The sequence below is a fragment of the Bradysia coprophila genome, chromosome IV (assembly GCF_014529535.1).
Source record: "Bradysia coprophila strain Holo2 chromosome IV, BU_Bcop_v1, whole genome shotgun sequence".
Classification (NCBI taxonomy): domain Eukaryota; kingdom Metazoa; phylum Arthropoda; class Insecta; order Diptera; family Sciaridae; genus Bradysia; species Bradysia coprophila.
In genome coordinates this window covers 2722764-2748208 of record NC_050738.1, presented here as the reverse complement: position 1 = coordinate 2748208, position 25445 = coordinate 2722764, and the positions used below count along the sequence as shown (strand labels likewise).

At 37.5% G+C, this 25445-nt stretch overlaps 1 protein-coding gene and 1 long non-coding RNA gene across 2 annotated transcripts in view; both read left to right on the top strand.

The window, feature by feature from the left end:
- The window catches only part of LOC119066483, a 274825-nt gene that overhangs the window by 63504 nt on the left and 185876 nt on the right, over window positions 1-25445 (top strand). The gene's annotated exons all lie outside the window — the stretch shown is intronic.
- On the top strand, window positions 16501-23878 carry LOC119066482. The gene is made up of 3 exons (XM_037168992.1): window positions 16501-16878; window positions 23310-23471; window positions 23547-23878. Exons 1-3 carry the CDS (start codon window positions 16830-16832, stop codon window positions 23762-23764), a joined length of 429 nt encoding a protein of 142 aa, XP_037024887.1. The 5' UTR covers window positions 16501-16829; the 3' UTR covers window positions 23765-23878.

The following is a 25445-nucleotide window of genomic DNA, read 5'->3' as shown; positions in this document are numbered from 1 at the left end:
TTGATTCGTAAGTATTGCAATTTCGTGAGCTTTTGACATTTCTCCCATATATTTTATGTCAAAGGTCAACGAAGTCGCCATACTCACGAACTTTACTAACCGTAATGGTTTACCCCTATTGATTGCAAGCAAATGCGTCTAAATGAAAAACATTTTTAGCCCCGTACGAAGTACTGGGGGCTTATAAGATTAATATGCCGTTTGTAACACGTCGAATTGGAAGCAGACAGTAAGGGCAAAGCATTTGGTTATGTTCATAGATGACGAATCCGCAATAAAAAAAATGTCCGTCCGTCCGTCCGTCCGTCCGTCCGTCCGTCCGTCCGTCCATCCGTCCGTACGTCCGTCCGTCCGTCCGTGACCCCTCTAGCTGGAGCAAATCACAACCCTTTTTCAAAATTCTTTTTTTCCCCGATTGGTATCGACAAAAGTAAGGTCAAGTTCGAAAATGGGCATGGTAGGGTCGGCCCTTCCAGAGCTAGGGCCCTATAGGTGTTTTTCAGTCTTTCGACGATATCTACCGAAATACGCACGCAATAGCTACTTGTAATATATCAAATGAAAGGTATTGACGAGTAGAACAAAGTTGCTGAACATTGTTTTTGGGTAGGATGCAACCCGGGCTTGTTGCGAGGGCTCAAAGGTCGTTACGCGGCCCTAAGTGTTTTTTGCACATAAATCGAGTAAATCTCATCCGATTTTGCTAGATTTAGTTTTTTATGGAAGGTAATTGAATACCGAAAATAACGTGGAGAAAAAAGTTTCAAATTTGGGCCCTTAGACTAAGGCCGCTACTCGGCCCTAAGTGTTTTTTTTGCACATAAATCGAGTAAATCTCATCCGATTTTGCCAGATTTAGTTTTTTATGGAAGGTAATTGAATACCGAAAAGAACGTGGCTAAAAAAGTTTCAAATTTGGGCCCTTGGACTAAGGTCGCTACTCGGCCCTAAGTGTTTTTTGCACATAAATCGAGTAAATCTCATCCGATTTTGCTAGATTTAGTTTTTTATGGAAGGTAATTGAATACCGAAAAGAACGTGGCGAAAATTTTTTCAAATTTGGGCCCTTGGACTAAGGCCGCTACTCGGCCCTAAGTGTTTTTTGCACATAAATCGAGTAAATCTCATCCGATTTTGCTAGTTTTTGTTTCATTTGAGAGATAATTGAATGCCGAATAGAATGATGGCAAAAAAAGTTTCAAATTTGCGCCCTTGGACTAAGGCCGCTACTCGGCCCTAAGTGCTTTTTGCACATAAATCGAGTAAATCTCAACCGATTTTGCTAGTTTTTGTTTTATTTGAGAGGTAATTGAATACCCAATGGAAAGTTGGCAAAAAAATTTGGGTTTATAAAATAATGTCGTAAATTGTTGGTACTTCGTACGGGCTTTCGTAATTGCGCTATGCGCAATTTTAAAAATGAACACTTTCAGTAAATTTGACCATGCCCAACTTGACTTGCATTTTGGTAACAGACGCATTAGAGGGTTGTAGACGTATTAGGGTTCCGGGCGTATTACGGCTACGGACGTATTATGGTTACGGACGAAATAGGATTACGGATCGTACGGGGCTAAGTCGCAGCAAACGCTCCGACTGTTCTGATGCCTTGTTTTTAAAGAAACTTGACTCCAATTTGAAGTAAAAGTGAACCAATTGGCTCGTCAACATGTGTTTCCACCGCCTACTCAACATTAAGCAGCCAAAAATCTATTTCTTGAAAAATAAATGGTAAAAACTGAAATTTCATACCAACTTCCACCCACCGTACAATAAATTCGACACCACACAACATATTTGTGACAATTTTGTATCAAGGTTGTGGATTGAAAAACAAAACTCTTGGCGCTGCGACAGGGACATATTTCTACGAACGAACAAAACAAGAAAACGATGGAGATCAACTGTCTCCGAAACAATAGAATTGAAAAACAGTCGGTTTCCTTTTGGTATTTTTACTGTTTGTTAGAAAAGAAGAAAGAAATTTGATACCTCGGACATGGCAATGTGTACGTATATCATTTTCGTGTGTATATGACGCTACGAGGCTAAACGTCTGTACGTGTATTGATGTTCAGTTTTCTTTCCCCTTAAAAGTATTATTGATGGCGCCAGAAAGACTTCATTCATCCTCTGGTTAAATGTCTGATAGTGTTTGTTCGAGCTTATATAATATTATCGTCATCTTGGCGCCCTTGCTAAAGTCATTGCATCCAGCCATTTGGACACATCAATTGAAGCAATAAAAGAACGAAACGTTAAATTCATTCCGTTGTGCATGCATCTCTATCAAATTTTTGTTAATCAGAAATAGATGCAAAGCAATAACATCATTTTTTCCACACTAAGTCTTTATTGTATTCTCTTTAAATGAAACAGATTGCGATTTTATAATTCAACAGTAGCTTCGATGACCTTTACTCGTTGTAAGACAACTTTCAATTCAATTTATTCAACAAAAGATCTTTACAAACTAACCGCGTAACTACAGCACAACAACGGATTCACTTGATATGTACCCGCATCGAGGGAGTAATTCCTTGGGAAATATGCGAAGGACTAAGGATCTAGTTGGATTTGATCGTTCACGCCGTTAACTTCGCAGAAGGTAAACATTTTCATCAATACACTTGTCGAATCTGTTACTTATTTTGATTTTTCCGAAAAGTGAAGCCAAATCTTTTACTTCACTAGCTTTAACATACCGCTACCATATAAGGCCGTAAAAGTCAATTGTTGTCGTTTATTTGGTCGCCAGTGTCGATAACAGATGATATCCCGAGTAAAAATAAAGTCTCAATTGAGAACAGTTTGAGGTATCTCAAAGTCTCAAATCTTGGCTGAGGATTGATTGAGGATTGGTGAGATATTGGTAAAGTTTAAAATTTGAGGATTGAGGATTTGTGGCGCTGCAGACGTGAAGACTTTGTGAGACATGAGTATTTTCGTGAGATATTTTTTGTTAGACATGAGAACTATGTTGAGGCTTGAGAATTTTCCTGAGATATTTTTCGTTAGACATGAGGACTACGCTGAAGCTTGAGAATTTTCGTGAGATATTTTTCGTTAGACATGAGGACTACGCTGAGGCTTGAGAATTTTCGTGAGATATTTTTCGTTAGACATGAGGACTACGCTGAGGCTTGAGAATTTTCGTGAGATATTTTTCGTTAGACATGAGGACTACGCTGAGGCTTGAGAATTTTCCTGAGATATTTTTCGTTAGACATGAGGACTACGCTGAAGCTTGAGAATTTTCGTGAGATATTTTTCGTTAGACATGAGGACTACGCTGAGGCTTGAGAATTTTCGTGAGATATTTTTCGTTAGACATGAGGACTACGCTGAAGCTTGAGAATTTTCGTGAGATATTTTTCGTTAGACATGAGGACTACGCTGAAGCTTGAGAATTTTCGTGAGATATTTTTCGTTAGACATGAGGACTACGCTGAGGCTTGAGAATTTTCGTGAGATATTTTTCGTTAGACATGAGGACTACGCTGAGGCTTGAGAATTTTCGTTAGATATTTTTCGTTAGACATGAGGACTACGCTGAGGCTTGAGAATTTTCGTGAGATATTTTTCGTTAGACATGAGGACTACGCTGAGGCTTGAGAATTTTCCTGAGATATTTTTCGTTAGACATGAGGACTACGCTGAAGCTTGAGAATTTTCGTGAGATATTTTTCGTTAGACATGAGGACTACGCTGAGGCTTGAGAATTTTCGTGAGATATTTTTCGTTAGACATGAGGACTACGCTGAAGCTTGAGAATTTTCGTGAGATATTTTTCGTTAGACATGAGGACTACGCTGAGGCTTGAGGACTTTCGTGAGATATTTTTTGTTAGACATGAGAACTATGTTGAGGCTTGAGAATTTTCGTTAGATATTTTTCGTTAGACATGAGGACTACGCTGAGGCTTGAGAATTTTCGTGAGATATTTTTCGTTAGACATGAGGACTACGTTGAGGATTGAGAATGTTTGTGAGATATTTTTCGTTAGACATGAGGACTACGCTGAGGCTTGAGAATTTTCGTGAGATATTTTTCGTTAGACATGAGGACTACGCTGAAGCTTGAGAATTTTCGTGAGATATTTTTCGTTAGACATGAGGACTACGCTGAGGCTTGAGAATTTTCCTGAGATATTTTTCGTTAGACATGAGGACTACGTTGAGGATTGAGAATGTTTGTGAGGACTTTCGTGAGATATTTTTTGTTAGACATGAGGACTATGTTGAGGCTTGAGAATTTTCGTGAGATATTTTTCGTTAGACATGAGGACTACGCTGAGGCTTGAGAATTTTCGTGAGATATTTTTCGTTAGACATGAGGACTACGCTGAGGCTTGAGAATTTTCGTGAGATATTTTTCGTTAGACATGAGGACTACGCTGAGGCTTGAGAATTTTCGTGAGATATTTTTCGTTAGACATGAGGACTACGTTGAGGATTGAGAATGTTTGTGAGGACTTTCGTGAGATATTTTTTGTTAGACATGAGGACTACGCTGAGGCTTGAGAATTTTCGTGAGATATTTTTCGTTAGACATGAGGACTACGCTGAGGCTTGAGAATTTTCGTGAGATATTTTTCGTTAGACATGAGGACTACGCTGAGGCTTGAGAATTTTCGTGAGATATTTTTCGTTAGACATGAGGACTACGCTGAGGCTTGAGAATTTTCGTGAGATATTTTTCGTTAGACATGAGGACTACGCTGAAGCTTGAGAATTTTCGTGAGATATTTTTCGTTAGACATGAGGACTACGCTGAGGCTTGAGAATTTTCCTGAGATATTTTTCGTTAGACATGAGGACTACGTTGAGGATTGAGAATGTTTGTGAGGACTTTCGTGAGATATTTTTTGTTAGACATGAGGACTATGTTGAGGCTTGAGAATTTTCGTGAGATATTTTTCGTTAGACATGAGGACTACGCTGAGGCTTGAGAATTTTCGTGAGATATTTTTCGTTAGACATGAGGACTACGCTGAGGCTTGAGAATTTTCGTGAGATATTTTTCGTTAGACATGAGGACTACGCTGAGGCTTGAGAATTTTCGTGAGATATTTTTCGTTAGACATGAGGACTACGTTGAGGATTGAGAATGTTTGTGAGGACTTTCGTGAGATATTTTTTGTTAGACATGAGGACTATGTTGAGGCTTGAGAATTTTCGTGAGATATTTTTCGTTAGACATGAGGACTACGCTGAGGCTTGAGAATTTTCGTGAGATATTTTTCGTTAGACATGAGGACTACGCTGAAGCTTGAGAATTTTCGTGAGATATTTTTCGTTAGACATGAGGACTACGCTGAGGCTTGAGAATTTTCCTGAGATATTTTTCGTTAGACATGAGGACTACGTTGAGGATTGAGAATGTTTGTGAGATATTTTTCGTTAGACATGAGGACTACGCTGAGGCTTGAGAATTTTCGTGAGATATTTTTCGTTAGACATGAGGACTACGTTGAGGATTGAGAATGTTTGTGAGATATTATTCGTTAGACATGAGGACTACGCTGAGGCTTGAGAATTTTCGTGAGATATTTTTCGTTAGACATGAGGACTACGTTGAGGATTGAGAATGTTTGTGAGGACTTTCGTGAGATATTTTTTGTTAGACATGAGGACTATGTTGAGGCTTGAGAATTTTCGTGAGATATTTTTCGTTAGACATGAGGACTACGTTGAGGATTGAGAATGTTTGTGAGATATTATTCGTTAGACATGAGGACTACGCTGAGGCTTGAGAATTTTCGTGAGATATTTTTCGTTAGACATGAGGACTACGTTGAGGATTGAGAATGTTTGTGAGATATTTTTCGTTAGACATGAGGACTACGCTGAGGCTTGAGAATTTTCGTGAGATATTTTTCGTTAGACATGAGGACTACGCTGAAGCTTGAGAATTTTCGTGAGATATTTTTCGTTAGACATGAGGACTACGCTGAGGCTTGAGAATTTTCCTGAGATATTTTTCGTTAGACATGAGGACTACGTTGAGGATTGAGAATGTTTGTGAGATATTTTTCGTTAGACATGAGGACTACGCTGAGGCTTGAGAATTTTCGTGAGATATTTTTCGTTAGACATGAGGACTACGTTGAGGATTGAGAATGTTTGTGAGATATTATTCGTTAGACATGAGGACTACGCTGAGGCTTGAGAATTTTCGTGAGATATTTTTCGTTAGACATGAGGACTACGTTGAGGATTGAGAATGTTTGTGAGGACTTTCGTGAGATATTTTTTGTTAGACATGAGGACTATGTTGAGGCTTGAGAATTTTCGTGAGATATTTTTCGTTAGACATGAGGACTATGTTGAGGCTTGAGAATTTTCGTGAGATATTTTTCGTTAGACATGAGGACTACGCTGAGGCTTGAGAATTTTCGTGAGATATTATTCGTTAGACATGAGGACTACGCTGAGGCTTGAGAATTTTCGTGAGATATTTTTCGTTAGACATGAGGACTACGTTGAGGATTGAGAATGTTTGTGAGGACTTTCGTGAGATATTTTTTGTTAGACATGAGGACTATGTTGAGGCTTGAGAATTTTCGTGAGATATTTTTCGTTAGACATGAGGACTATGTTGAGGCTTGAGAATTTTCGTGAGATATTTTTCGTTAGACATGAGGACTACGCTGAGGCTTGAGAATTTTCGTGAGATATTTTTCGTTAGACATGAGGACTACGTTGAGGATTGAGAATGTTTGTGAGGACTTTCGTGAGATATTTTTTGTTAGACATGAGGACTATGTTGAGGCTTGAGAATTTTCGTGAGATATTATTCGTTAGACATGAGGACTACGCTGAGGCTTGAGAATTTTCGTGAGATATTTTTCGTTAGACATGAGGACTACGTTGAGGATTGAGAATGTTTGTGAGGACTTTCGTGAGATATTTTTCGTTAGACATGAGGACTACGCTGAGGCTTGAGAATTTTCGTGAGATATTATTCGTTAGACATGAGGACTACGCTGAGGCTTGAGAATTTTCGTGAGATATTTTTCGTTAGACATGAGGACTACGTTGAGGATTGAGAATGTTTGTGAGGACTTTCGTGAGATATTTTTCGTTAGACATGAGGACTATGTTGAGGCTTGAGAATTTTCGTGAGATATTATTCGTTAGACATGAGGACTACGCTGAGGCTTGAGAATTTTCGTGAGATATTTTTCGTTAGACATGAGGACTACGTTGAGGATTGAGAATGTTTGTGAGGACTTTCGTGAGATATTTTTCGTTAGACATGAGGACTATGTTGAGGCTTGAGAATTTTCGTGAGATATTATTCGTTAGACATGAGGACTACGCTGAGGCTTGAGAATTTTCGTGAGATATTTTTCGTTAGACATGAGGACTACGTTGAGGATTGAGAATGTTTGTGAGGACTTTCGTGAGATATTTTTCGTTAGACATGAGGACTACGCTGAGGCTTGAGAATTTTCGTGAGATATTATTCGTTAGACATGAGGACTACGCTGAGGCTTGAGAATTTTCGTGAGATATTTTTCGTTAGACATGAGGACTACGTTGAGGATTGAGAATGTTTGTGAGGACTTTCGTGAGATATTTTTCGTTAGACATGAGGACTATGTTGAGGCTTGAGAATTTTCGTGAGATATTTTTCGTTAGACATGAGGACTATGTTGAGGCTTGAGAATTTTCGTGAGATATTATTCGTTAGACATGAGGACTACGCTGAGGCTTGAGAATTTTCGTGAGATATTTTTCGTTAGACATGAGGACTATGTTGAGGCTTGAGAATTTTCGTGAGATATTTTTCGTTAGACATGAGGACTACGCTGAGGCTTGAGAATTTTCCTGAGATATTTTTCGTTAGACATGAGGACTACGTTGAGGATTGAGAATGTTTGTGAGATATTTTTCGTTAGACATGAGGACTACGCTGAGGCTTGAGAATTTTCGTGAGATATTTTTCGTTAGACATGAGGACTACGTTGAGGATTGAGAATGTTTGTGAGATATTATTCGTTAGACATGAGGACTACGCTGAGGCTTGAGAATTTTCGTGAGATATTTTTCGTTAGACATGAGGACTACGTTGAGGATTGAGAATGTTTGTGAGGACTTTCGTGAGATATTTTTTGTTAGACATGAGGACTATGTTGAGGCTTGAGAATTTTCGTGAGATATTTTTCGTTAGACATGAGGACTACGTTGAGGATTGAGAATGTTTGTGAGATATTATTCGTTAGACATGAGGACTACGCTGAGGCTTGAGAATTTTCGTGAGATATTTTTCGTTAGACATGAGGACTACGTTGAGGATTGAGAATGTTTGTGAGATATTTTTCGTTAGACATGAGGACTACGCTGAGGCTTGAGAATTTTCGTGAGATATTTTTCGTTAGACATGAGGACTACGCTGAAGCTTGAGAATTTTCGTGAGATATTTTTCGTTAGACATGAGGACTACGCTGAGGCTTGAGAATTTTCCTGAGATATTTTTCGTTAGACATGAGGACTACGTTGAGGATTGAGAATGTTTGTGAGATATTTTTCGTTAGACATGAGGACTACGCTGAGGCTTGAGAATTTTCGTGAGATATTTTTCGTTAGACATGAGGACTACGTTGAGGATTGAGAATGTTTGTGAGATATTATTCGTTAGACATGAGGACTACGCTGAGGCTTGAGAATTTTCGTGAGATATTTTTCGTTAGACATGAGGACTACGTTGAGGATTGAGAATGTTTGTGAGGACTTTCGTGAGATATTTTTTGTTAGACATGAGGACTATGTTGAGGCTTGAGAATTTTCGTGAGATATTTTTCGTTAGACATGAGGACTATGTTGAGGCTTGAGAATTTTCGTGAGATATTTTTCGTTAGACATGAGGACTACGCTGAGGCTTGAGAATTTTCGTGAGATATTATTCGTTAGACATGAGGACTACGCTGAGGCTTGAGAATTTTCGTGAGATATTTTTCGTTAGACATGAGGACTACGTTGAGGATTGAGAATGTTTGTGAGGACTTTCGTGAGATATTTTTTGTTAGACATGAGGACTATGTTGAGGCTTGAGAATTTTCGTGAGATATTTTTCGTTAGACATGAGGACTATGTTGAGGCTTGAGAATTTTCGTGAGATATTATTCGTTAGACATGAGGACTACGCTGAGGCTTGAGAATTTTCGTGAGATATTTTTCGTTAGACATGAGGACTACGTTGAGGATTGAGAATGTTTGTGAGGACTTTCGTGAGATATTATTCGTTAGACATGAGGACTACGCTGAGGCTTGAGAATTTTCGTGAGATATTATTCGTTAGACATGAGGACTACGCTGAGGCTTGAGAATTTTCGTGAGATATTTTTCGTTAGACATGAGGACTACGTTGAGGATTGAGAATGTTTGTGAGGACTTTCGTGAGATATTTTTCGTTAGACATGAGGACTATGTTGAGGCTTGAGAATTTTCGTGAGATATTTTTCGTTAGACATGAGGACTACGCTGAGGCTTGAGAATTTTCGTGAGATATTTTTCGTTAGACATGAGGACTACGCTGAGGCTTGAGAATTTTCGTGAGATATTTTTCGTTAGACATGAGGACTACGTTGAGGATTGAGAATGTTTGTGAGGACTTTCGTGAGATATTTTTTGTTAGACATGAGGACTATGTTGAGGCTTGAGAATTTTCGTGAGATATTTTTCGTTAGACATGAGGACTATGTTGAGGCTTGAGAATTTTCGTGAGATATTTTTCGTTAGACATGAGGACTACGCTGAGGCTTGAGAATTTTCGTGAGATATTTTTCGTTAGACATGAGGACTACGTTGAGGATTGAGAATGTTTGTGAGGACTTTCGTGAGATATTTTTCGTTAGACATGAGGACTATGTTGAGGCTTGAGAATTTTCGTGAGATATTTTTCGTTAGACATGAGGACTACGCTGAGGCTTGAGAATTTTCGTGAGATATTATTCGTTAGACATGAGGACTACGCTGAGGCTTGAGAATTTTCGTGAGATATTTTTCGTTAGACATGAGGACTACGTTGAGGATTGAGAATGTTTGTGAGGACTTTCGTGAGATATTTTTTGTTAGACATGAGGACTATGTTGAGGCTTGAGAATTTTCGTGAGATATTTTTCGTTAGACATGAGGACTATGTTGAGGCTTGAGAATTTTCGTGAGATATTTTTCGTTAGACATGAGGACTACGCTGAGGCTTGAGAATTTTCGTGAGATATTTTTCGTTAGACATGAGGACTACGTTGAGGATTGAGAATGTTTGTGAGGACTTTCGTGAGATATTTTTTGTTAGACATGAGGACTATGTTGAGGCTTGAGAATTTTCGTGAGATATTTTTCGTTAGACATGAGGACTATGTTGAGGCTTGAGAATTTTCGTGAGATATTTTTCGTTAGACATGAGGACTACGTTGAGGATTGAGAATGTTTGTGAGGACTTTCGTGAGATATTTTTCGTTAGACATGAGGACTACGCTGAGGCTTGAGAATTTTCGTGAGATATTATTCGTTAGACATGAGGACTACGCTGAGGCTTGAGAATTTTCGTGAGATATTTTTCGTTAGACATGAGGACTACGTTGAGGATTGAGAATGTTTGTGAGGACTTTCGTGAGATATTTTTCGTTAGACATGAGGACTATGTTGAGGCTTGAGAATTTTCGTGAGATATTTTTCGTTAGACATGAGGACTACGCTGAGGCTTGAGAATTTTCGTGAGATATTATTCGTTAGACATGAGGACTACGCTGAGGCTTGAGAATTTTCGTGAGATATTTTTCGTTAGACATGAGGACTACGTTGAGGATTGAGAATGTTTGTGAGGACTTTCGTGAGATATTTTTTGTTAGACATGAGGACTATGTTGAGGCTTGAGAATTTTCGTGAGATATTTTTCGTTAGACATGAGGACTATGTTGAGGCTTGAGAATTTTCGTGAGATATTTTTCGTTAGACATGAGGACTACGCTGAGGCTTGAGAATTTTCGTGAGATATTTTTCGTTAGACATGAGGACTACGTTGAGGATTGAGAATGTTTGTGAGGACTTTCGTGAGATATTTTTTGTTAGACATGAGGACTATGTTGAGGCTTGAGAATTTTCGTGAGATATTATTCGTTAGACATGAGGACTACGCTGAGGCTTGAGAATTTTCGTGAGATATTTTTCGTTAGACATGAGGACTACGTTGAGGATTGAGAATGTTTGTGAGGACTTTCGTGAGATATTTTTCGTTAGACATGAGGACTACGCTGAGGCTTGAGAATTTTCGTGAGATATTATTCGTTAGACATGAGGACTACGCTGAGGCTTGAGAATTTTCGTGAGATATTTTTCGTTAGACATGAGGACTACGTTGAGGATTGAGAATGTTTGTGAGGACTTTCGTGAGATATTTTTCGTTAGACATGAGGACTATGTTGAGGCTTGAGAATTTTCGTGAGATATTTTTCGTTAGACATGAGGACTACGCTGAGGCTTGAGAATTTTCGTGAGATATTTTTCGTTAGACATGAGGACTACGCTGAGGCTTGAGAATTTTCGTGAGATATTTTTCGTTAGACATGAGGACTACGTTGAGGATTGAGAATGTTTGTGAGGACTTTCGTGAGATATTTTTTGTTAGACATGACCATGTTGAGGCTTGAGAATTTTCCTGAGATATTTTTTACTCTTCATGAGATGATTTATTTAATCAAATATTTAAACATTAGAAAAAAAAACAGAACATTTTAGGTATAAAAAATTATTCAGAAAGGTCACTAAGCCTTCTGAAATGCTGCCTTCTGAAACGCTGCCTTCATCATCTGCAACCCAAAAAGTCTCATGAAAGGCCTCACATCTCACCATAGTCCTCATGTGTAAAAAAAAAATATCTCACAAAAGTCCTCATGTCTTATTACAGTTCTCATCTGCAACCCAAAAAGTCTCATGAAAGGCCTCACATCTCACCATAGTCCTCATGTGTAAAAAAAAAATATCTCACAAAAGTCCTCATGTCTTATTACAGTTCTCATCTGCAACCCAAAAAGTCTCATGAAAGGCCTCACATATCACCATAGTCCTCATGTGTAAAAACAAATGTCTCACAAAAGTCCTCATGTCTTATTACAGTTCTCATCTGCAACCCAAAAAGTCTCATGAAAGGCCTCATATCTCACCATAGTCCTCATGTGTAAAAAAAAAATCTCACAAAAGTCCTCATGTCTTATTACAGTTCTCATCTGCAACCCAAAAAGTCTCATGAAAGGCCTCATATCTCACCATAGTCCTCATGTGTAAAAAAAAAATCTCACAAAAGTCCTCATGTCTTATTACAGTTCTCATCTGCAACCCAAAAAGTCTCATGAAAGGCCTCACATATCACCATAGGCCTCATGTGTAAAAACAAATATCTCACAAAAGTCCTCATGTCTTATTACAGTTCTCATCTGCAACCCAAAAAGTCTCATGAAAGGCCTCATATCTCACCATAGTCCTCATGTGTAAAAAAAAATATCTCACAAAAGTCCTCATGTCTTATTACAGTTCTCATCTGCAACCCAAAAAGTCTCATGAAAGGCCTCACATCTCACCATAGTCCTCATGTGTAAAAACAAATGTCTCACAAAAGTCCTCATGTCTTATTACAGTTCTCATCTGCAACCCAAAAAGTCTCATGAAAGGCCTCATATCTCACCATAGTCCTCATGTGTAAAAAAAAAATCTCACAAAAGTCCTCATGTCTTATTACAGTTCTCATCTGCAACCCAAAAAGTCTCATGAAAGGCCTCACATATCACCATAGGCCTCATGTGTAAAAACAAATATCTCACAAAAGTCCTCATGTCTTATTACAGTTCTCATCTGCAACCCAAAAAGTCTCATGAAAGGCCTCACATCTCACCATAGTCCTCATGTGTAAAAACAAATGTCTCACAAAAGTCCTCATGTCTTATTACAGTTCTCATCTGCAACCCAAAAAGTCTCATGAAAGGCCTCATATCTCACCATAGTCCTCATGTGTAAAAAAAAAATCTCACAAAAGTCCTCATGTCTTATTACAGTTCTCATCTGCAACCCAAAAAGTCTCATGAAAGGCCTCACATCTCACCATAGTCCAAATGTGTAAAAAAAAATATCTCACAAAAGTCCTCATGTCTTATTACAGTTCTCATCTACAACCCAAAAAGTCTCATGAAAGGCCTCACATCTCACCATAGTCCTCATGTGTAAAAAAAATATCTCACAAAAGTCCTCATGTCTTATTACAGTTCTCATCTGCAACCCAAAAAAGTCTCATGAAAGGCCTCACATCTCACCATAGTCCTCACAAATAAGTACCTGAGTCTCAAAAAAATCCTCAATATCTCTAAAACAAGTCTCGAAAAAAATCTCAGTGTCTCAAAATTGTCTCACACAAGTTTGTAACAACGGTTCAAAAATAAGATTTGGAAAGCTATAAGCAGAAATAGCAACACGCGTAAACCAGTTGGCGGTCGGATATCTAGGTTAAGCATTAATCGGCGCGGTTAGTACTTAGGTGGGTGGCCGCAAAAATCATCAAAATAAGGTAATTTTTCAAATAAAAAAAATAACAAATTTCTCATTTCAGATTAGCGAATTATAAACAAAAATGAAGGGTGCTGCCATCTCTGCATAAAATATGAAGATGATAACGAACGCAATAATCTAAGTGAGAATAACGAAAACGAAATGAAGGCAATGAAGACTCAGTGAGGAAGGATGTAGGCAAAAAAGTATCAGTGAGAATAATACAAGGACTAGTGAGACATTGAGGATTGGTGAGACATTGAGGACTGGTGAGGCATTGAGAACTGGTGAGGCATTGAGGACTGGTGAGATATTGAGGACTGGTGAGATATTGAGGACTGGTGAGACATTGAGGACTGGTGAGACATAGAGGATTGGTGAGACATTGAGGACTTAGTAAGAAAGTAGGTAAAAATTTCTCATATCTTTTTTTTCGATTAAAAAACACTCACAAAGTCCTCAATGTCTCACCAGGCCTCAATGTCTGACCAGTCCTCAATGTCTCACCAGGCCTCAATGTCTCACCAGGCCTCAATGTCTCACCAGTCCTCAATGTCTCACCAGGCCTCAATGTCTCACCAGGCCTTAATGTCTCACCAGTCCTCAATGTCTCACCAGGCCTCAATGTCTCACCAGTCCTCAATGTCTCAACAGTCCTCAATGCCTCACCAGGCCTGAATATCTCACAAGTCCTCAATGTCTCACCAGGCCTAAATGTCTCACCAGGCCTAAATGTCTCACCAGGCCTCAATGTCTCACCAGTCCTCAATGTCTCACCAGGCCTCAATGTCTCACCAGTCCTCAATGCCTCACCAGGCCTGAATATCTCACCAGTCCTCAATGCCTCACCAGGCCTGAATATCTCACAAGTCCTCAATGTCTCACCAGTCCTCAATGTCTCACCAATCCTCAATATCTCACCAGTCCTCAATGCCTCACCAGGCCTGAATATCTCACAAAACTCTCTTCTAAGTCTCACAACGCCTTCGATGTCTCACGAGAAGTCCTCAATGTCTCACAAGACCCTCTTATAAGTCTCATAATGTCCTCAATGCCTCACGAGAAGTCCTCAATGTCTCACAAAACTCTCTTCTAAGTCTCACGAGAAGTCCTGAATGTCTCACAATGTCCTCAGTGGCTCACAAAAGTCTCACAACGTCTTCAATGTCTCACTAGAAAACTAAAAAAAGTCTCACTCAAGTCCTCATGTCTCATAAAAGTCTCAATATCACACATGTCTCACGAGTCCTCAGCGCTACATGCTCAAACATGTCTATATCTGTCGAAATCAGATATCTCACTCCCATATTAAAATGTGTGAGGATTTGAGACATCTCAACTCGAAAAATATTTCTACTCGGGATAGCAGGTAGATATCGTTAAATGAGTAAAACCAAAGCACTTCAAGCAAAAGTGGTACTCTAAATAGAGTACTGAAACTTGACAGTGCTCCATACCAAAATTTACACTATAAAAAGAGGGGATAATATTTCATACAAAAAGTACTCTTTTTGGCAGCTGTCATTAATAGCACTTTTGCTTGAAGTGCGTTGGTTAAACGTCTTATATCGCGATGTTCGCTCTAAAAACAGAACCAAGTAATTCCCTTTAGGTCCCATAAATGGCGGCAAAGTCATTTCGTATCATTTTGATAAAATATGAAAAGAAAGCAGCATCTTCTCCACGCAGTCTTGGAAGGACATGGGTCACACTAAATCGCTTTAGAGGCTTGTAATTCTTTCCTATGAATTTTAGCACGTATGTTTTGAGCTCTATTGAAGAAATGATTTCGCAAAATTATTCTTAATCGTAAGAATTTGAGTCATGAACCAATAAATCCGGCTAAATCTGCTAACTAGTTTCATTTGATTGCCTAAAAAATTAGCTTAAAAATTTCCTACAGAAATGTCCGATAGATGGGCATGAATATTTCGGTAATACTGGTTCACCAGCACGTTTAACATAATAGTCTTAAATAATCGACGAGAGGGGGAAGGTACTACCCAAAGTGATATGACTGTATTTACCTGTTTACGCTCCATACTACGCGTAGCACAGATTAGAATATATTCCTTTCGGTTTACGCTCACTCGCGGCTGAATTCATCCGATCTGTCTTTTCCCCTCAATATTCGCAGACATTCGGGAGTGTCAATCAACGAGACCGAATATTAAAAATTCTTTTTTTTTTCTACCTTCTTCTTCAATTAACACCAGCGCGTTAACATGCCATACAAATAATCAGTTGTGAACTTCAAAACAACATGCTTTAAAAATCCAATCAACTTTGTTTACATTTGATATTCCTTCCTAAATTGATAAGTATTAGCATCAGTCGAGACAACAATTGAATTATCGAAAAGTACTAAGTGAAAGTGACTAGTGTGGTTCGCGTTTTTTTTAAAAAGATTTTGCGGTGTAGGGTGCATCGTTTTTTTAATGGTAGAAGTGGTAAAGATAGACATTACAGTTTGTAGGGTACAGTCTTGAATCGACCGTACTGTACTTAGATTTCAGTAATAAAATAAATTGTTGGTAGATTGGTGGGCTCTTAATATTTCCAGTACCAACCAGACACATTGGAAAAAGCAAGATATGACCACTCAACTGATTAGTTAATGAAAGCATGGTCTCGTCGGATCACTCACAAGTTGTAATGCAAAATGTCTGTAGAGGCTGTCGGTGGTATGTTTTGCGTGAACGCAAATTTAACTGAAATGTGACTGCATCCTTTACTGGGATAGCGTTGTTAGTCAGTCTGAACAGTTCGAAACGTCGATTTTTCTTAGCTGCTCAGCATAATGTTCGAAGATTTTTGTTTTGTTCGATTTGTTATTTTCATAAAAATTTTGTTTTGTCCAATCTGAGGTTGGTTATATCATGGGTGCGATACTACCCGAATGAAAAACAAAATTTCGATTTGAAGTTAAAAATAGTACCACAAACAACCAAATTAATTTAATTCGGAATCAGTTTTCTCTTGTATTTCTGACATAAATCTGGTTAGAACCACAACACGAAATTCTGACAAGACCTTGCATAAAAATCCAACAGTGAATATGCGTGCCTCTGTATATTGATTACAGTCAAACGAAACTAATTTATAAAGATGGGCACAGTTGAAAATTGTGTTAATTATCGTGAAACAGTTTAATGGACGGGCTGTGTAAAATTTTTTGGGTGTTTCTGTGAAGAAAAATTATAATTTGAATTCTCAGTGAATTCTTAGTGCTCAGACTTGGTGGTTCGACGATCAGACATTGTGACAGTGATATATATCTCGTAGACAATGAAGAAGCTACTCTTTTCCGTTATATTATCACAAATGTTTATCACAGGTAAAATTCGTTCCGTTCATTTTCGAAACATCGCGTGAGACATAATCGGCCGATGTTTGTTGCTCAACATTTTTTTACTTCCAATGATTTCATCTCGCTGTGACCAACGACTTTTTTACGTCTATTTTTACCAAAAAAATATTTCGATCATAAAATGAATTGTTGGTGTGCATCGCGTAATTAATTTCGTATACTCGATTTATCGATAATTATACCATGTTGAAAGTACCTTGCATCGCGAAGATCATGTAAAAATTGTGTGCTAAAATAGTAATTCGAATTGTAATAAATAGAACAAAAGTAGAAGATCGACGAATGTGAAAGAACAATTTTGGTAAATTGGTGAACTTGATACATGTACACCTTGAGTATTCAATGAATATTATGTGAGACATTTACGCTTTAACTGATCGATTATCTGTTGAGGCTTTAACGATAAATTGTTATTGGTTGATGGAAAATCTTCGAAAGCGAAAAGTTAGAATTTGTGACGATAGCTTCTAACTATGTCCCAGCTTACCAAAAATGTTTACTGAAATTTACCAAAATCATTTCACTTGATGTTACTAAATTTAGTAAAACAATTAACTAAAAATCGAATTGGGCCATGAGGGCCATGAGTCAAGAGCCTGTTTCGTTACATCATTTCCTTTTCTGTGACCAACGAAAAATCACGAGAATTTAAACCGCTTTTATCGACCAAATGTTGAATTGAATCCATAAATATTCTCAGCATTGTATGCACATCGGTCATTAATTGTTGATAAAATAACGAGTGTAAACAAGTAAATGCTGAGTTATACGACTGTTATCTCAACAAAATATTGATACTTGTAGATTAAGTGCGTCGTCTTCACTTTATGCTGTCGATTCGAAAATTCTACTAAGAATAGATAGACCGGAGAACTGAATATTGCAGCAGATTAATATAGAATTGATGAGTATGAGTTGTTATGAAATATTACATGAATATGCTGAATACAGGTTCAGCCTGGCCAGAGTCTATTTTAAATTCGGTAAAATTCCTTAATTTCTTAAACGTTTTTTTGACTTATTCACTTGTGCACATTGAAAAACCTCTGAGTCTTTAGTCTCCTGTGGATCTTTGGTAAACCAGCCAATTAATTTTCAAATATTTTTCTTAAAGTTTACGAGCAAAAATTTTTTTGAAATTTTCGGGAATTTAAGAGGCTAATAAATAGGCCCTGGTCTCAATGCATAGTTTCATTTGGACGATTCGAAGGGGAAGGGAACAAATTGATCATCGATTCCTCACCAACATGATTTTGCGCTTCAAGTTATTATGAGTAACTGTTAAGCTTTCTCGCGACATCCATGTTCAAGTAGATCAATCATCTGTGCGTTACACCAGAAAATCTCTGCTATGTGTGTGTGCTTAACATACAAAACGGCTGTATTCTTTATGAAAATTCTCCACAAATGTCATAGAAACAGGAAGTCTTCCTATAAGTGAATGGCTATGAGGTGACAATGTGTTCAGGCCCTGCGGAACCTTTTTTTTCGTTTTGTTCTTCTAATTTTCAAAACTACAACGGTTACCAGAAGATGAACTTAATAAATCGATGTGAAGGTCACCGTTTAACACACCAACGCTCTACTGATAAATTTGACAAACACAAAAACGGCTATATTTATCTGAATTCAAATAGTCGTAGGTCGTTCCATTTACACATTATATTAACCTTGTGCTATTGGTTTGGAGAGATTTTTTTTTTCGTACGATCGGTCTTCTTTGAATGGATGAGGTAGATACAGTGAGTTGTTTCCCATTCGAATGTTAAAACTTTATTGATGAGGAAGGTGTACAAGCTTCTAGAGCAGGAGGACCGTTTCGGAAGTGTTGATAATTACGTACTGTACGTTGATCGTAGAAACACGGAGCAAGCAGATTTCATAAATCTTATAAAATATCCGGATAAGTAGGGACTTCCTTGATGTCCGCTTTTATATCAATTTTAATCAATTTTACCACCTACACCATATATCGTTTGTAGTAATTGCAATCCATTAATTAAACACATCATTTTTACGTTTTATGATTATTCTGCAATAAACTCGACCCTACCTCCGGCTGCTAACAGAAATGTAGGGAACTCATAGCGTACATCACTTGTAATTGGTTTTTTTTATTGGTATATAACATTATCACTGTGAACAATTGTATTGTAAAACAAATTGATTAGCTGAAACCATATTTACAAAGTTACGTCGTTTTCGGACGGTTGGAAATTGTGCTTTTAACGAAGTAGTATAAATACAGACAGTATAAATATACGAATGGTATTATAGTATACCAGAGTAAATTTATGGAATGTTTATAGCATAACTTATGGGTATTTCGTTTCAAAATATTTGCGATGAAGAAAAATTTAAGAATTCAACCTGTCACATACGGCTATTCATCTGTTATCGATACGACGACAAAAATAATGACAAGCTCTGGGTAATATTGTCCTTTATAAGCGAAAACGCATGTTACAAAAATTGAAGTATAATATTTGAAATCGACGAATTACAAATACTTTGAACGATGGAAGTAATAGACCATATAATAATACTGGTCATGTGCCTGCCGTCTGTAACAGGTTCAACAAGTTAAATGAGCAGTTGATAAGTTTTCAACAATTAAAGTTTGAAGAGTCATATCGCCAAGACTTCAGGTGATTGGGGAACAAGCCGACTCCGATTTTAATGAGTGATAGTTCGTTGGATTCGTCTTTCAATTCTAGGAAACACGTATCTTTCACTTTTTCTAAAAAAAAATTGTTTTCTGTGACCGTTTGCTCCCACTTGATCATATCGTTTTTCCAAACTTCTGTCGCTTAGCAAATATTGGTCCAATTGAAAAACTAACTACTGTTCCGGAGTCCTGAGGTCATTTGCTATACGCTAACACTTTATTTGACTAAAATCCTCCGAGAAAAATTTGATAATTTTTCTCTTGATATTACTAACATTGGATCTGATATATTCGTGACAGATCGAAGCGTTTTTCTATTGATAAGGTAAAAGAATAGTAGACGATAAAGAATGACTGCCATAGTACCGTTCCAGATGCTGTTCCAGCTGTAGAGTCCTCAGAAAGAAGAAAAAAATCTGCATTTTGGCACCAACTTTTTTTCTAACACTTCTGTGGGCTTGCAGCACAAAAGTACTGGGCTCATTTATGTGTGGAACGATAGTGGGTGAGGCCAGCTACAACACCCCATACTTAGTTCCGTGGAACAACGAAGCTGCAGAGAAGCAGTACTCTCCGAACATTCACTTAAGTCACAGCTCTCGTGGATCAACTAGCACCAAGCAGTGCGTATACTCTATCTGTAGGTCTTTCCAAGGCCGACAATCGTACAACATTACAACAATTTAAAATAATTTTTTCTTGAGTTATTGCCGAAAAACGGTTTTCGGTACTCTCTGACATGTGATCACTTTTGAACACTTTTCACAGAAAACAATTTTTTTTTAGAAAAAGTGAAAGATACGTGTTTCCTAGAATTGAAAGACGAATCCAACGAGCTATCACTCATTAAAATCGGAGTCGGCTTGTTCCCCAATCACCTGAAGTCTTGGCGATATGACTCTGAAGTACAAAATCTTGACAAAATTTCAACCACACTGCCATAAGTATCGTTGAACTGTTTTGAATGTATTTTTTAGAAAAAAATTCACTATCGATTCTAGTACTTCTTTTTTGTTTTTATTACTTCACAGATTGATACGAAATCTTTTACTTCATTAGGTGTAACGTACCATTTGTTATATACATACCCTACTTAGAGTGCATCTCTTATTTTTGTCGTCGCTGTCGCTAACACATGAATTAGTTATCTGTGAAAGTTAGTCTTTCCTAAACTTTGTTTTCCAGTCCTCGCGTTCATTTGAATCTTATGACAAAGAATCTAAAATATAATTCCACATCGTTGATAATTACTTCCATACACATGTGTAATCTCTATACTACTGGCCTTGTTTAAGATTTAAATATTACAAAACCTGAACGACACGCGATGTATGTGGACATTTTTCGCGTTTACTAATTGGATGATTGTCTCGATTTTCAAATTAAACGATGGTCGTATCATAGATAGAGACGGTGTTGGAAATTTAATGGAATTGCTGCTATTTGGTTAGAATTTATGTTTATTTGTTGTGGTATCGAGTTGATTTACTTACAGATCGATGACATAACGAAAGGCGAATATCGCATTTTACAAACGTCGATTTAACAAAAACAAAGAGATGTAAGGGATTGGTCCTGATGGACAGCTTCTGACTAATGTTGCCTCATACATACGTAGAGCATAATGTATGTTGAAATTAACGAAGTAGAAGATTTTGCATTGAAATAAGTAATACCAGCTGGTTGAACCTCGGAACTAGTTTGATTTGAAAGTTCAGGTCAGGTAATTTTATAAAAAAAAGACGACCTGAACTGAACTTGATTTCATTAAAATCGGTCAGCTCAGAATTTAGACAATCTGAATTTTTCATACAAATTTTTCAAGTAGCTTGTCAGGTTTTACCTGATTATTACATTCAGGTTTCAGGTCACTTCAGATTAGGTCAAAATTGATCATATCAGGTTCGGGTTAAAACCGTTTCAGGTAAATCGAGACCTGCTCCGAGCTTATGAGAAAGGTTTTAACGATTTTTGCAAGCACACAATTTTTATTGGTTAAGAGGAAATTTGCAAATTTGTAGCCTACTTTTAGGCGGAAAATTATTTTTTTTATGATTTCTCAGAGCCAAAATCTTTTTTAGACCCGTACGAAGTACTGGGGTCTTATAGGTTTACGCATACGTTTGTAACACGTCGAATTGGACTCCCTGAGTAAGGGGAAACCTATTGTGGTTGTCTAGAGATGCCAAATCCGCGAAAAAAAAATGTCCGTCTGTCCGTCTGTCCGTCTGTCTGTCTGCACGATAACTTGAGTAAAACGCATCCGATTTTGAAAATTCTTTTTTTTCCCGTTCGGTAATGTCAAAAGACAGGCTAAGTTCGAAGATGAGTGATTTTGGATCGACCCCTCCCGAGCTGTGGCCCAATAAGTGCTTTACGGTTTTTCGAAGAACTTGTAAGTGATACGTCAAATAAAAGGTATTTACAATACCGATCGACAAAAAAAAAGTTTATGGAAATCGGATGACCGACTCGTGAGTTAGACCCCTTGGTGTGAAACAGGCACAGGGCGGCAAGCAGTTTTTGCTTGTAGGTCGGCCACATTTGAACATATTTCGTCTGTTTTAGCTTTATTAGATAGGTATTGACCGTACCAATCAGGGAAAATTTTTTTATGAAATTATGTTCTCCGGAGCGTGAGCTAGGTCTCTTGGAGTGAGCTCTTATCTGGCTACTCGGAAGTACAGTGAACGTGGTGTATTTTGACAATATCTCGAGTAAATTTTGACCGAATTTCATGAATTTTTTTTTGTTTGAAAGGTATTAACGAATGTAAAGCGTCGGTACTATTTCCGGTCTACTAACAAAATGGCTGCCGGCGGCCATATTGGATTTTAGTAAAATAGAAATATCTTGGGAAAAATGATACTTAGAGAGTTTCTGTTAACATGGAAATAATTTGTTATGTGTGTGGGGTTTCAGGGATTCCATATACGGTCATCTATATATACCTATATATACAGGCATATAGAGCTATATAATAGCATATATTTATCTGTGAAATGTTTATTTATAGTGAAATATAGTTAAATATAGCGGTATATAGCTGTTTAAATAGGAATTTATGAAATTTGTCTTCGTACGGGGCTGTCTATATTGCCTCCGGCAATTTAGTTGTATATGATAACAAGGCAAAGAGTGGATAATGTAAGTGATTTTAAAGGGAGAATAGTTTTTCAGCAGAGAAGAAAATGAAGTAAGAGAAATGAAGAGTTTCACATTAAAGGCTTTTGATACGAATAGGTGTTTCGTACGGGTCGGCGTTAGCTATGTTTTTAAACTTTTAAAGGAAAAATTGGTTTGTGGTTTATAACTTATCCCACTTGGAGAAACCTTTGCAGATTGTGTAAATTTATGTAATATGCACAGGTTTCTCCAAGTGGGTTAAGTTATGACTCATAAACCAATTTTTCCCTTAAAAGCAACACATTTTTGCGTGCTTTAATGGATGTTACTTTTTCAAAAAAAGATTTTGTCTCAGAGAAATCATCAAAAAAATGTTGTTTCGCCTAAATGTAGGCTACAAATTTGCAAAGGGTCCATTGCTCTTAAAACGAATTGTTTCGATGTAAAGCGACTATAATTCATTCGGTAAAAAGATGATAAGCATTTCACCGTCAACATTCGTTGACGTATCACACCAACAACTCTCTAACTGAACTATAAACAATCATACGACTATATGATTATTGATTATCTGAAAGCATTTATAACAGATTTTCCCTTGCAGCATTTTCAATAAAATGCTATCAATGTAGTTCCATGACCGACGAAGGATGCGATAGCTTAGCAACATTCAGTCCACATTTAACGGCCGCATACTTTAAAGAATGTGAAGAACTTGATAAGTACAATGGATCAAAGCCTTTCTGTCGGAAGAACGAACTCGAAGGTAGGTGAACAGCGATTGTAATGTAATTGACGTGCATATGAATAACGAAAACAATTTTGTTTTTCATTCAAAAAGTTAAATATCCCGAGAAGATAAAACGTACGGTTCGATCATGCGGATGGTTGAAATCTCCCGCGACTCCTTTGAGTTGTACCAGCCGAGACTACGATGGCCACATTGAAGTCAAGTGTCAGTGTTTCGAGGACGGATGTAACGGATCGTCTCAAATGGAAATGTTTAGCCTGATAACTTTGGCCGTTCTGAATGTTTTAGTATTTATTGCTTGCAATTGATTTTTAATTTTGAGATAAGACTTTGCAGTATGTTATAGCCATTGTTGCATGTACTTGTACTGTACATAGTTTATTTATAGGTAAATTAATAAAAACTTTCTGCCACTTTTTAAATTATTTCGGATTATTATGCTTCGGTGTGAGGAGCAAAGTGGTCGGAGGCCATTCATTCAAATTACAGACGTACCTCAAAAAGCACACGCTTCATACATTTTCTGGCTACATTTTACCAAAATCGCAAAAGAAAACATGGCAGTGGATTTTTTGCGATAACGGCCACAACGATCGGCATAACCTCTCCATATACAACCTTACACTTTACGGACCTTGGTGGCAGTAGCGAAATATGTTTAAACAAATTTACACCTCAGTTTTTCTAACCATGTCCATCTCAATTCAATTTCTTTATTGAAGTGCCGAATGCAACCTACAGTATCATCAAACATTTACTATGTTCTCTGGATTCGAATTGCAGCTTCCTACTTATGCATGCAAAATGGTTTGAGATCAACACATCTACGAACATTCGTTCACTCTAACAGCTTTCATCAAAGTGTTCGACCATTTTCATTTACAGCACCAGTGGAGTTCGTGGCCGTTTCGTCTGAAAATACATATGCCTTAAAACGACACCAAAATCCGTAAGTAAAATCCAACAAAATGACAATTTAATTTCTTATGATCTTTGACTCATATCCACGTACATGTCAATTCCATCCGTTCAATGTGAAACGATTGGAATTTCGACTATGTAAATTCGTCAAACTTATTCTTAAAGCCGACAAATCGAGTTTCAATTTGATCGTATGTGTGGATGATAAAGTAATTTACAGATTAAGGGGTCATAAAAGTTGAATCAAAGCATTTCATTAAATAAACTGAGTGATAATGGCACATACGCCAGGCATGGTACTATAACTCATTTGAACTTGTTTTTGTTTAACAAAAACAACTGAAAAATTTAATGATTTTGTTATTATTTTGTGGTTTGTACACATAGTACGTCACTTTGACCAGTAATATCGTGATTACTCACAGAAAATATGGGTCTTAAAATCCTCGGTCCTCGAGGAAAATATATTGATATTTCGAGGTCATTTTGAGGGATTGAGGGATTTGTAACGTTTAAGTAACATTCACCTCAAAATAGTAACTAACGATTGACAATTAACATTCCCAGAAGCCCACCACTAACCATTAACACTTAAGTGCCCATTCCACTTAAAAAAAGTACTCCGTGAGAGAGCCGTTAGAGCGCCGTGAGAGAGCAAGCTGTCAAATAAACAAAGAAAAAGTACTTTTTTTGGTAAGAGGAAACTAAGCATTACTCATATGATCCTCTAATGGTCCGTTGAAAAAGCGTGCTTTAGCTGAAATCATAAGAGAAATTTTGCTTCGCTGAAATCGACAATTATGCTTGTCAACCCTAAATTCATAAAATGTGTTTACGACCAAAGAGATTCACGGGCTTTTCCATAAAGGTTGTCCATATGATTTTCAGCATTTTCGAATTAATTTCTTACTCTCCTTCCTCCGAAATTTTTTCTTGGTTGGAACATTAGGGGTAAACCATTATGGTTGGTAAAGTTCGTGAGTATGACAATTTTGTGAACTTTTGACATTTCTACCGTTTATCTTATGTCAAAACTCTAAGAAATCATCATCTCACGAACATCACGAA